The 12,989-nt window shown below is 30.2% G+C and overlaps 1 protein-coding gene across 1 annotated transcript; it reads right to left on the bottom strand.

Annotated features, from left to right (window-relative positions):
• Positions 1-3,294: 3,294 nt before the first annotated feature.
• Positions 3,295-4,938, bottom strand: LOC108456179 (transcription factor DIVARICATA-like). Its single transcript, XM_017754778.2, has 2 exons — positions 4,118-4,938; positions 3,295-3,965 (listed from the first exon to the last, which is right to left on the bottom strand). The coding sequence occupies exons 1-2, from the start codon at positions 4,516-4,518 to the stop codon at positions 3,509-3,511; spliced, it is 858 nt and encodes a 285-aa protein (XP_017610267.1). The 5' UTR covers positions 4,519-4,938; the 3' UTR covers positions 3,295-3,508.
• Positions 4,939-12,989: the final 8,051 nt, after the last annotated feature.

The raw sequence follows: 12,989 nt of genomic DNA, 5'->3' as shown, positions 1-12,989 counted from the left end.
TGAAGCGATGACAGTCCTTATTATTGGATGGAGGATGGACCATGTCGTTAGGGCTAAGCATTAAATTAAATGGATTCAAAGGTCTTTATTATGAATCGGCTTAGGCTTTTCTACCCTGTTCGTTCAGCACTTTTGTTGTTTAAGGGATAGTTGTGGTGTTCGAATCATTTTTGTTTGGCCCAATGGAATTTTGGACTAATAAGTAGCTCAACCTCCATAGATTGGGTGGTTGGGCTGAACCATTATTCTGACGAGGTCTCATCTCTAGGAAATGTCACTTGCACAAATGGTATCTCATGTTCACCCTTATGTGTAGATTTTCAGATAATTCTTTTTTATTTCAAGTACCATGGTACGTAAATATTGTAGTTCCGATTGTAATTATAACTCGAAAAAAAGTACTACTTTTAAAATAATGATTGTATTGATCATTTTAATTAAACTTCAAATTTTACCTTTTTAACTCTTGGATTAATTTTTACTAATTACCAATGACAAGCTTAGCCTGTCCATTTTGTGTGATATGAATGATGGAAGATAATGGGGGTTTTCAATTTCTGACAATAATTAATCCGGAATACTAAAAAAGTACATGCATTAAATTGAACAAATTAAAACTATAAGTACTACATTGACAAATTTGTTAAAGCACGAAAATATTTCTTGCCATTATCCCCAAAAATACACCATTAACAATTTTATAACCATTAATAATTTATCCAATCGTTGGAATCTAATCTCAAAATAACATCATCATACAATCTTTAGATCATGTTATAGATAATGAAGGTGGTTTTATGGTAGATAGTCCGAACAGCCAATAAAGATGGCAGTGGTTCACACCATATGTAGTGGTAGAACTATTAAAGATGGCGGTTTATTTATGTTAGGATGGTATTTGAGCAAGAGTGGTCTATAAAGTTGATCTTGTGTGTCCTACAATGTTGGAAGAGGGGGATATTTATACATGAATGAGAGTCTAGTGTGGGCTCCTTACATGATAAGTACAATTAACTTTTTTCAACTTTTTTTTTAATATATATTTGGAGATTTAAACTTTTATACTATCAAATATATGTCGGACATGATATTTGAATGGCTTGAGGAAAGAAGAATCAAAGTTTCAATTGTAAGGGAAATTAATAAATGTTAAGATCAGAGAAGAATAGGGTGTAAGAATGGGATCATTGTGATCTCAAAACGACTTAAAACATACTCTATATGCTTGGTTGAAATGAAAAATAGATATATAAAAAGAAAGGAAGTTAAAAAGTGAAAAGAAAATAAAGCTTGAGTATATTAGTTAGAAAGGAAAAAAAGTGACCGAGATGATGCCGTCCTTACACCAACTCTTGCTTGGATATAATGGTGTTGCTAGGCCAAGACTTTATCCTTTCAGAGGAAACATATATTATTGAAATCTTTCTTTCTTTCTTTTTTTCATTTTACCAAGCACAATCTAAGGTAGGGATAGATTGAAAATTATAATAAGGTGCCCAAAGTGCTTCACCTATGCAACTTGCATGAAACTAGAGGTGATGTTTTCTTTTCCTTTAAAAGAAAATGAAAATGGACAAATTTGTCACTAACAAGAATAAGAAACTAGCTAGCATGTTTATATTGCCTTGTTTTTTTTTTCCTTTAAATAAAGGAACAAGTGTTAACATGAATGATTACATAATAGTGTGCATATAAGGAGATCTATAAACCTTTTCCAACACATATAATTTGATGGCATGAGGGGGCTCATCACAAGGAAATAAGATCATTACAATAGTTATTATCCGAGGAGCTACAAAGCTGAAAATGACTCCCTAAGTTTGCCAAAGCATCAACATGCCAATTCCCTTTTTTGAAGAAATACATGATTTTAGTATGCGAGATCATAGTCAAAAACGTCCTCCAGTCATTATTTAAAACACCAATTAAGAAAACTACTAAAAATTACAATATTAATCATGAAGCTAATAACAACAGTTGCATCAACTTTTATTAAGGTAGTGCTAATTTTAGCCCATCCCTTGATTTTGCTCTGAAATTGTTAGTGTAGTAAAGAACCAAAAAGATATTGTTTGTGTAGCGGGTGGGACCAGAAAATTATATATGCACTGGGCAATCAATATGGCCTTTTCATTTCATCATGGTTTACTAAAGCATGCACCAACAGCAGCAGTAACAAGCAGTAATGAAAACAACTAAATAACGAAAATTTATTAGTAATCGTAAAAGTAAACATCATTACCCTTCTCTCCTATAACCTGAATAGTGACCAAAAGATTTTTTTTTTTTTTTTTTGCATATTTTCAGGAAAGCATCGATGGCAACTCTTGCTTTGCTTTGCTCTTCATTTTTCTGCCACGTTTTGAGCATTAACACTACTTCTTTATTTATCATTTTCATCAACAAAAAAAAGCAACAACCAAAAGACTTTTGGAACTTTTTTATTTTCTTTACAATTGTATAGTCTCCTAGTACATAGTTTTCTTGCAACAGTAAACTCTTTTGATATTGGGTAAAAGTAACATCAGGATTCCTCACTGCACTAACCAGGGAGAGGTGCTTCTTACAATTTTTATGTGTTCTTTACCAACAAGAAAAACCATGATATTACTACTTTTTTCCAAACCCTTTTCTTAGGATTTTCTTATCGAGAAGATTGACCTAAACTTTCAAAAGAAATTATTAAAAAAAATAAGGCTTAATTATAAATTTAGCCACTAATATTTACATGTTTTGTCAAAATAGCCCTAATTGTATTTTTAATCTTTTCTTTTTTTTTACCATCAACTTTTGTTCTTTTGTCAATCTGCTTTTTCTAACAAATTTAATATAAATATCTTTAAAAAGTTAACGATAATGATGTGGAATTTCATATGTAGAACATTTTAATGAGATATAATTTATTACTTAAATAACCTAATAAGATAATTACACGTGGAAGATAAAGAAATAAATAATATATTAAACTAAAAATAACTCTTAATTTAAAGAAAATAAACATAATTATCTAAAAAATTAACGAAAAATTTCTTAGTAAACAAACGTATGAAAAAATTTATTCATTAAATCTGTTAAAAAAAGCAATTAGAAAAAAAAATTCAAAAATTGATGTAAATAAAGTCTCAAAAATGCAAATAGGACTATTTTAATAAAACATGCAAAGGTTAGTGATCAAATTTATCATTAAACCAAAAAATAATTTGACAAGTATAAAGGTGGTCACTTATGCTCTTCCTCATTAATTAAGATTCCTATCCCACTACATTAGAAAAAGGAAGATGCCCTCAATCAACCTTACCTGTAATAGGATTGCTTCCATACGATGAAATGAGAATACAATTCTTATTTCTTAACAAATTTATATACAACCGATAAAGAGAGAGTTCATCAGCCAGGACATGGCATACTTACGAATCATTAATCTAAGGCGGTGACAACAAAACTAAAACCATGCTACGGACTATTATGCATATTCAAGGTTTATACACGAGGCATGGGCACAGATAGCTCACATCCCACGGTACGGTCCGAATTGAGATGTGGGGAAAGTTCCACTTGCCAAATTTTGTTCATCTAGCTTAGGTCCATATGAAGGAACCTTACAGAAAGGTGACAGCAAGGCATTGCCACTACTCCTCTGGTCGAAAACAATGGCTGCTCCTTCTTTCTGTAGGTTCCACTCAAAATCAAAAAGCACTTCATTTGTTACCCCGGCTACTGCAGAAGCATTTTTGGGAGACGAAGGCTTTCCATGATCTGGTGAAGAAGAGGGCGTATCGGCGATGTTAAGTGTAGTGATATCATGGATGCTCGACCGCCTCTTGTCCTTCCCTCCGGTGAGCTGCCTGATGAAGTACTTTTGAGCATGACTCGCCACCTGAGTTGGGGTTCTAGTCGTCACGAAATTGCGCGATATACTTCTCCAATCCCCTTTACCATACTTTCTAAGACCCATTAGAAATTGCCTGTCATTTAATCATCAAATGGAGCTTCATAAACCAAGCACAGGCACATTGTGATCAATCAGGAATTTCCTATATTAGTTGGTAATGTATCCTGATTTATTCAATCATAACTAAATGACATTAAAAAAATCAACAAAGACAAGCAAAAATACCTGTGTTCATTTTCAGTCCATGGAACACCTTTCTTCCTTTCTTGATCACAAGGTGGAGTCCCAGTGCCCGTTTTTCCACCCGGGGTATGATTATTAACCCAATTGAATGTAAAAGAATCAGTTAGGTATCCAGGAATTGGTATAAGCCCTGCCTCTATATCACTAACGTCCTCTTCCAATTCTCTGTACTGTTTGATTACATCAGCCACTGTTTTCCCTGGAATCATTGCAGCTACATTAAACCATCGGTCAGGAGTTTGTTGGTCATACAAAGCCAGAGCATTTTCAAAACGCTTGTTCTCTTGGTGAGTCCATTTTATATCTTTGCTCTCTTGAAACAACCAATTCGAAGCATGTGAATAAGAAGGTGGGGAGAGAATCTCAAATCCCCTGTTCATCATTTCTTTGCTCTCTTTTTGAATAAAAATGTTCAAAAATGGCGACTGCTTTAAATGACCAAAGAAGTATCAACTCATGGAAGCATTTAAATGGAATCCCAGGTGCCCTTACTTTTCACCTAAGATCAAATAGGGGAATCTCAAAAAGTAACTTTCCAAAACCCAAGGAAAATTCGAGAAGCAGTATGAAAAGAAAAGGCACATTTTGATGTAATATTTTATATAAAGAGACACCCAAAATCAGGGATTGGTGAAATGGAGAGGGTGTGAAAGGAGGCGAGTTTAGATTGGTGAGTGTGGCAGGCAGCCAAAGCAAAGTTATTGGGGGCGGAGGTTGGGAAAAGGAGAATGTGGCATTTGATTTGGCTTTGGTTGGTGAACGGAAGCGGTGCTAACTGCGGTTGAGTGTTTGACATTTGGCAGTAGCACACGTTTCTCCATCATTATCCTAAATATATCATGATTTTTTTAAAAAAAAATTACATTTTAAAAGTTATTTTTAATTATATGATTATTAAATAAGTATTTTTTTATTTTAAGATGTTACACTAGTAAATTTTGAAAATAAAAATATAGAGATTAAATTTCAAATTTATTAAGAACATAGAAACTTATGGCATATTTTAATTTTCTTTTAATAATTTAGACATGGTAATAACTAAAGCATCAAAAGATACATCATTTTCTACTTGAATTAATGCGGTGTATAATAGTATCAATCTATTTCAATATACCATTTTGAATTTATTGATATTTTTAAAAAATATTTAATATATATTTATAAAATATTTACAAATATCAATTAAACGATATTTAATAACTTTCAAATATAAAATGTTCATGTAGCCAATGATGCACAATGTTTTAGTAAAGCTCTTATTGTTTATTGCCATAACGATAAAAAGTTAGAATTTTATATTCTTTTAATATTATTCATGCATCAGTTGGTGCACAATGTTCTGACTAATTCAATCGGATTGAAATTTTAACTGGTATAGAATAGGGAGTTGATCGCATTAGTATATTATTGGAATGGTGTGCATTGGCCATAATAACAGAAATTGGTGCGAAACTGATTATACTAATTAAGATCCGATTTTCTACAAAATTATTATAATACCTTTAATTGATAATTATTAACATTTTAATTATAAAATCAAATTTAAAATAATTGAATACGAATCTTCAAAACTTATTCCATGAAGGATTTTGGAACTAAGTTTTGGGGTTAGTAAAATTTTTAATAATTTTTTTAGATTAATGAGGATTTTCAAAGATTATAGTTTAATTAAAATTAAAAAAAAACAAATTTAAAGGTGGGAATTTTAAAATTTGAGTACCTAATTAATTTTTTTTTAAGAAAAATAAATTTTGCGACAAGGCCCCATTTTGAGCCGCCTCAGTCATTACTGGTCTTCAGTTATACTCCACAACCTTAGATAAGTACTTGAGCTCAGAAATCCAGGTGTGAAATTAAGGAGTTATGGCTATGAAATTGGACTTATCATTATCAAGATTGGAGCTTCAACCGCTTTTTAACGAAGCTGGAATTTTGTTATTTTTAGGTTCAATAGGTAATGAATTGTGTCACTTGTATAAAGTTTTTAGACTGTGGTTAATGAGTTGAGGGGCGAAGAGGACTCGGACAATGTGATTCTATTATTTTAATTATTGATGTCTTATTTCCTTTGTTCCCTCATGCCGTGCAAAGGAATTTTGGATCAGCTCTGGATGTCCTTACTAATTAAGTTTTCTCCATCAATACACCTCTAAGATTAGTTGGGATTACTAGGGGTTAATGATACGAAGTGGAGGTGTTTTATGAGCAGGGTTTGATTTAAGCATGATGTTAATATATAGGTTAACTATATCCGTTGCTTTTGAATTTTTGTTAAGATTACGTTTCGACCACTCAACTTTTAAAACTTATATAATAGTTATTAACATTATCAAATTATTACACTAATCCGTTATCTCCCATGAGAATAATGATGTGGCACGTTAATTTAAAGGGCTAATAACTAATTTGGTCCTTGAAATATAAATAAAATATTATTTTTGATATTTTTAATTATTTTCTTAATAATTATATTTTTATTATTTACATTTAGGGATCAAATTGGTTATTAGCTCTTTAAATTAACGATAATGTCATTATTTTAACGGAAGGTAATAGATGAGTGGCAAAATGTAACTATTCGATAATTTTAATGACTATTACATAAGTTTTAAAAGTTGAGTGATCGAAATGTAATCTTAATCAAAGTTTTGGGACAACAAGTGTAATTTACCCTTAATATATTATTATGGATTTTTTTATGTTATAAATTACATATAATATATATAAAAACATAATATAGTAGATTACAATTACAAAATTAGAAATTAAGTCGAGTTGGACTTAAACTTTGAATGTTCAAACTTAAGTTCAGCCCATATTTTTACCTAAGCTCATTTTCCGAAATTAATATTTTTTACTTAAATTTTATTAAATTTTGGTAGAATTTTTGTATCTTGAACATATAAGCTAGACGTTAATTAGGTGTAATATGAGGCAAAGGGCCAAATATTTGGGATTACCGTGTACTTGAGACAAAAATTAGAAGACATCTCTCCACTTTGTTTTAGATACGATAAAACGCCGATATGAAAAGGAAAATTGCTTTCCCAAGTAGGGAAAGAGGTTCTTTTTAAAGCAGTTGTTTTACACAACATTGTGCTTCAAATTACTGCACATCCTCTGCCATATTGTTAATTTGATGCTTAACAAGTGACGGTGAGGAGGTGCATAATGGCATCGATTAGATGAGTTGGTTGACTCGCCACACTAAGATTCAACGAGGCATGGGCTTTTGAGATTTTGAAAATTCCACTGTAAACTTTGATTATCAATCGCTGCCATCAATCCACCTCACAAGTCCTATACGTGACACTTACCAATTCACTCCAATCCATACCCTGTCCATTCCCATTTTATGGTGGAATATATGGAAGGCTCAAAATTGTTTTTTTATGGTGTTTGTGGCGACCACCATTTCTATCAGCAACCAACAAGTTTTCCATGATTTTTCCTCCTCTAATGATTTGCTTAGTGCTTCAAGGACCTCTAATGATTAAATTGCAATGCTTCTTATGACCATTGGACTTACCGACAATAGAAGCTTCACACCAACACAATGCATAATAAATGAGTTGGTTTCGGTGACTTTAAATGTAGATCATGTTGTAAAAAAAAATAGTTGGATTATTGATATTTTATAAAGGTAAGGTGTTTCAAAGAAACTATTTTAAGAATAGATATTTTCTCTCCAACTATCAAGAAAAACTATTATTAGAATACTATGTTTTTACTCGAACGGAAGAATTCGTACTGCATTATCAATTATTTTAAAACTAGAATTAAATCTAGAGACACACAAGAAATAAAAATATAATTTTAACAGTGTCCTCTTAAAATTTAATTCCATTTATTCAATTCTCATTTTCGTGTCTATATATAGAATTTCAAGAGGTATCTATATGTCTCTTCAAAAGAACATAACTTTTTTAGAAAATTTATCAATAATTATCTCTATTTACATAGAAATACCTTTCGTCAATTACATTTTTCCTTTTCTCCATTATATATAAACATTTTACATATATATATATATATATATGATTGTTGTAAGAATATAAAACTTTAGTAATATATATTTTATATAACAACAAATCATACTTCAGAAATGCACCCCGATAATCTAAGCTTACATGTATAGTCACAAGGTCGCTAGCATGGGAATCCAATCTATTGGATGTTTATCTTATGAACCAAGAAAATCGAAGGTTGAGACATGGCTTTCAAGTTGTCCGTCAAATGGCAACCCAAAACAGAGTGCAATGTCTTGCTTGAAAGCCATCACTTAAACCAACCGAGAGCATGTAACAAACTTGTCACTCCCCCGGCCCCCTTTCTAGCTTTGACTAATGATTTATGCAATTCAATAACAATAAAAATATCGGTGCCATTGTTGATTGTGCAATCCGAAAATCGACCATAGTTTATGTTGAAACTATTTTTTGAAAAACGGGAATCGACTTTTTAAAACGAAAGTTTGGAGTCGCCACAAATCCTTTTTGTTTAGGTGTGATCGAATCACCTAATAAAACGTTTTGATTTATTAAAATATTGGTTTTGGCCTACGAAAGTCAAGAAAACGGCTTCGGGAGCCGGTTACGTACCAGAAAGGATTAGCACCCTCGCAACGCCCAAAATTAGTACCTAATCAATTAATTAATGTCCTAATGTCGAAAATTTGAAATGATTTTAAAAATACAATCCCATTTAAAAGTGTGTTTGAATAACTTGAATTAGAATTTAAGACTCACTCGTTTCGAAGGCATAAAATACTACATCCAATACGTTAGGATGCGACATTTTAAGCCCTCACAAACCGAGACCATCTCATAATTTCCAAAGCATGCAATTAGAAGGATATTTAGTTATTTGGTCAAACGAAAAACCGAAACCCAGCACGTTAGGGCACGATTCCTCGAATTTTCAAATACAAAATATTGCCTTTATTTGAAAAAAAAAACTTTTTATGTGTTTGGGTAAAAATCGATACAACACAAATTTGTAGTATAAGAATGAATCGTAGTGTTAGTGAACCAATACATAAGTAAATACTATGTAAAAAGTTAAAAATAATAATGATTATAATACTAATATGAATAATAGGTAATCAAAACTTGAAAGAATGTAGGTAAATGAATTAAAACATATATAACAAATTAAAAAACAAAGCAAATCGAAATAGAGTGTAAAAATAATTTAAAAATAATTATAAAATAAATGCGTACGTAAAAAGAAAGTATAATAATAATAATAATAATAATAATAATAATAATAATAATATAAAGAAATAATAAGAATAATGATGATCATAAGAGAAAGTATAACTATAGTATAAAAGTAAACATAATAATAGTAAATAATAATATTAATAAAAGAATAATAATAATAAATAATAATAATAATAAAATGAATGTGACAGTAACATATAATGTTAATGAAATAACACTAATAATAGAAATATATAAGATAAATAAATAACAATAATAATGATGATAAGTTAACAACAATAATAATAATAAAGAAAATAATAACATGTGAATAAAAATAGGCTAATAATAACGATAGCAAAAATGAAAAATAGTAATAATGAAATAAAAATAATATTAACAATAATACTAATAATAACAATAATAATATTAAAATTAATTAATTTAAAAAGAAAATAGCAAAAATAACAGAAACAGACCAAATTGAACTTAAAACAGAAGTTTCAGGGCTAAATCAGAAATAAAAGAATAAGGAAGGACTGAATCAAAACACGCGCAGAATAGGGAGGGACCAAAAAAGAAAATATCCCTCTGCCCAAAACGCGCCGTTGCCAGGGGGACCTATTTGAAACTACAGTAAAATCGTAGGGCGAATTTAAAAAATAAAAATAACATTAATTGTAAACTCATAAAAAGCGGAGAGGCTAAATGTGCAATTAGCCCTTCCATAGAAAACACGCGGATCCTCTGGTCGGGTCGGGTCAGGTCACGCACACGGGCTAAGCTAAAACGACGTCGTTTTATTGCCTATGCTTTGGTCCAAAACGGTGCCGTATTGAGAGGCCTATAAATACCAATTTTTTTTGAAAACTTCATTTTTTTTCCTTCTTCCTTCAAAAAAGAACTAAAGCCCCTCTCCCCTTTTCTCTGCAGGCCTGAAGTCCGGCCAGGACCTAGTGCCAATCATAGCCGCTCGTCGCCGGCCACCGTTGCCGGTGCCACCGTAAAATTCCCCTATTTTTGTTTCTTTTTTTTATGAAATATATGTAAATAAAAATAAAACAATAGTAGTAAAACGTCTCAAAAAAATAAAAATAAAAATAAAAAACACTCGAAAATAATAAAAGGGTCACCTTGTATTTTGATTTCTTTGTGTATATGTTCGTACAAAAAAAAAAGTCCAAACAAAATGGAAATTTGAGGGCTTTTATAGCCATTTCTGTTGCTATTTTTCACTCAAGTTACAGGTGCCATGAGGACGTGGTGGAGGGCGACGTGGAGCGGGGCGCACAGAGGTCGTGCGTGGAGGTGCTAGTGCTGCGGCGCAAAGGGAAACCTAGGGTTTTCGAAAACCTCAAAGCTTTGGGTCTATCGGGCCTTTGTATCTTCTTTAGGTCTAAGTTTTTGTTTTACAAATTGGGCCTGTAATACTTTTAGGTTTGTAAACTAGACTTTAATAGGAGACTGTTTATTATTTGGATTTTTAGTTGTTGGGCCCCGGGCTAAAATTGGGGCCTACAGTTTATATTAATAAATCTTCATAATTAAAGTTTAAATGACTTCTTTTATTTGTTAAATAGTAATATGTTGTATTGTTTGAAGATGAATTAGTTTTTATCATGGTTTAGTGTGTTTGTTTTGTAGAGTAGATGAAAGCATTAGCGTATCTAGTTTCCAAATATAAATAGACCCGCTGATGATATACTAATTTTTTATGCACAAGTAAGATTTGGTTGGTTGAATATTTTGGATTTTTTTTAAATTTTTTATGATCATTTTTATCTAGTTGAGTCTTTCTTTTTCATTTTAATTTTGAGTTTTGGATTTTTATTTATTTTTACAAAATGAGTTTTATTTCATGGTTAAATTAGTTGAATATGTCAAAAGGAAATTAACCAGCCAAATGAGTAATTTTTTTTATTTAAAAATTAGGCCGTCTTTTGAGAGAGTGTGTGAAAGCGCATTCAGCTAAATGAGTTTTCCTATTGACATGTCAAGGAAAGCGCACCTAATTGGACGTACTTTCTTTATAATTATCGAAAAACGTACCAAATTAGGTGTGAACGCGCTTTCACACTCTCTTCAAAATGATTTATTTCTCTAATTTTTTAAAAAAATCTATTTAGTTAATCAACTTTTTTTGCATATTCAACTAATTTAATCTTATTTTATAGCTTTTAAATATTACTATTTTTTTGTTGTTGAAATATTACTAGTTTTTTATATCATATATGTTGCACTTGAATATATACAATTATATTTTTATTATTTTAAAAATACTTTTATTTCATAATTATTATTCTTAAAAACATTTAATATACATTATCTATAATATATATAAGAGCATATTTTTGGAAAACTTTTGAATCGGTAAGAATACTCTTTTATTTTCTATCATATTATTAAATTCACATTTAAAAATAATTATAATATTTAATTTATAATTATAAGTTTAAAATTCAAATAAAATAGAAGTTGAGATAATTATATATTTAAAATTAATTATTATTTAATTTAACATTACTAATTAAAAAGTTTGCTAATTTTAAATTAGAGTTATTACTTGAATAGAACTCTAAGCATAAAATATAGGAACAAAGTTGTGCTAATTTTAATTTTATTGATGTAAAATAAATTTATTATAGAAATCTAAGCATATTAATTATTACTTAATTAATACTATATTTAATTATGCTAATTAGTTATTCTTTTAAATAATTTTACTTTGCCTTTATGTAATTTGCCTTAATTACATAAAGTAAAACCATATTGTCACTTGAATATGTTAAAAATGCATTAATTATATTTGAAAATGTTTTATTATAATATTTGAAGTTAGTATTAAAAAATGGATAAAATCACATGTGGCATTAGAAGTTAGTATTAAAAAATGAGTAAATTTCCCAAAATGTCATTTTCTAAAAAAATTACTGGATTAGGCTCTTTTTTTTTTAAATATTATGAGACTAAACTGAAATAACAAAAAAACATTTCCAACTGGAAGCATTGTATTGAAAAAATAATCAATATCTTTTATTTTTTGGTGCCATCTCTTGTAAAAATAAAATTTACAAAAACATGTCTTTATATAGACTCAAAGTCTCATTTTTCTTGTTTTATTAAACGATGTGGGATATGGGTCTATATAGACTCATAATCTATTTGCAATTTGTTTCCAGATAATACGGGATTGCTTACTCTTTTAACTAACAACATAAAATTAAAGACTACACTTAATTCTTATAAATTAAAGACAAAGTTTTATACAACATTAAGCTCTAACAAAATATATTTTCCTACAAATCCGCTGAAAGTGTTTTCGTTATTTTGGCCTAATCCAATAATTTTTCAAAGAAATAATCTAATCAAGTAATTAAAAAAAGACATTTTTAAGAAATTTACTCTTAAAAATAAAATAATTTTAAATCGTAATTAAATAATTGTACAATATTAAAAAATATATATGTACAATGTTTAAAAGATGGACATACTATAGATTAGAGGTGTGCATGGGCGGGTGGGTTTGGGCCCGGCCTATTTTCAAGGCCCGGGCCCGGCCTCGGCCCCGGACAGGCCCAAAATATGGGCCTAGAAATTTGTCCAAGCCCGGCCCGAGAAAAAAATGGTAGGCCCGACCCGGCCGGTCATAT

The sequence above is a fragment of the Gossypium arboreum genome, chromosome 9 (genome assembly GCF_025698485.1).
Source record: "Gossypium arboreum isolate Shixiya-1 chromosome 9, ASM2569848v2, whole genome shotgun sequence".
In the NCBI taxonomy this organism is placed as follows: Eukaryota; Viridiplantae; Streptophyta; class Magnoliopsida; order Malvales; family Malvaceae; genus Gossypium; species Gossypium arboreum.
This window is presented reverse-complemented; position numbering and strand designations above follow the sequence as displayed.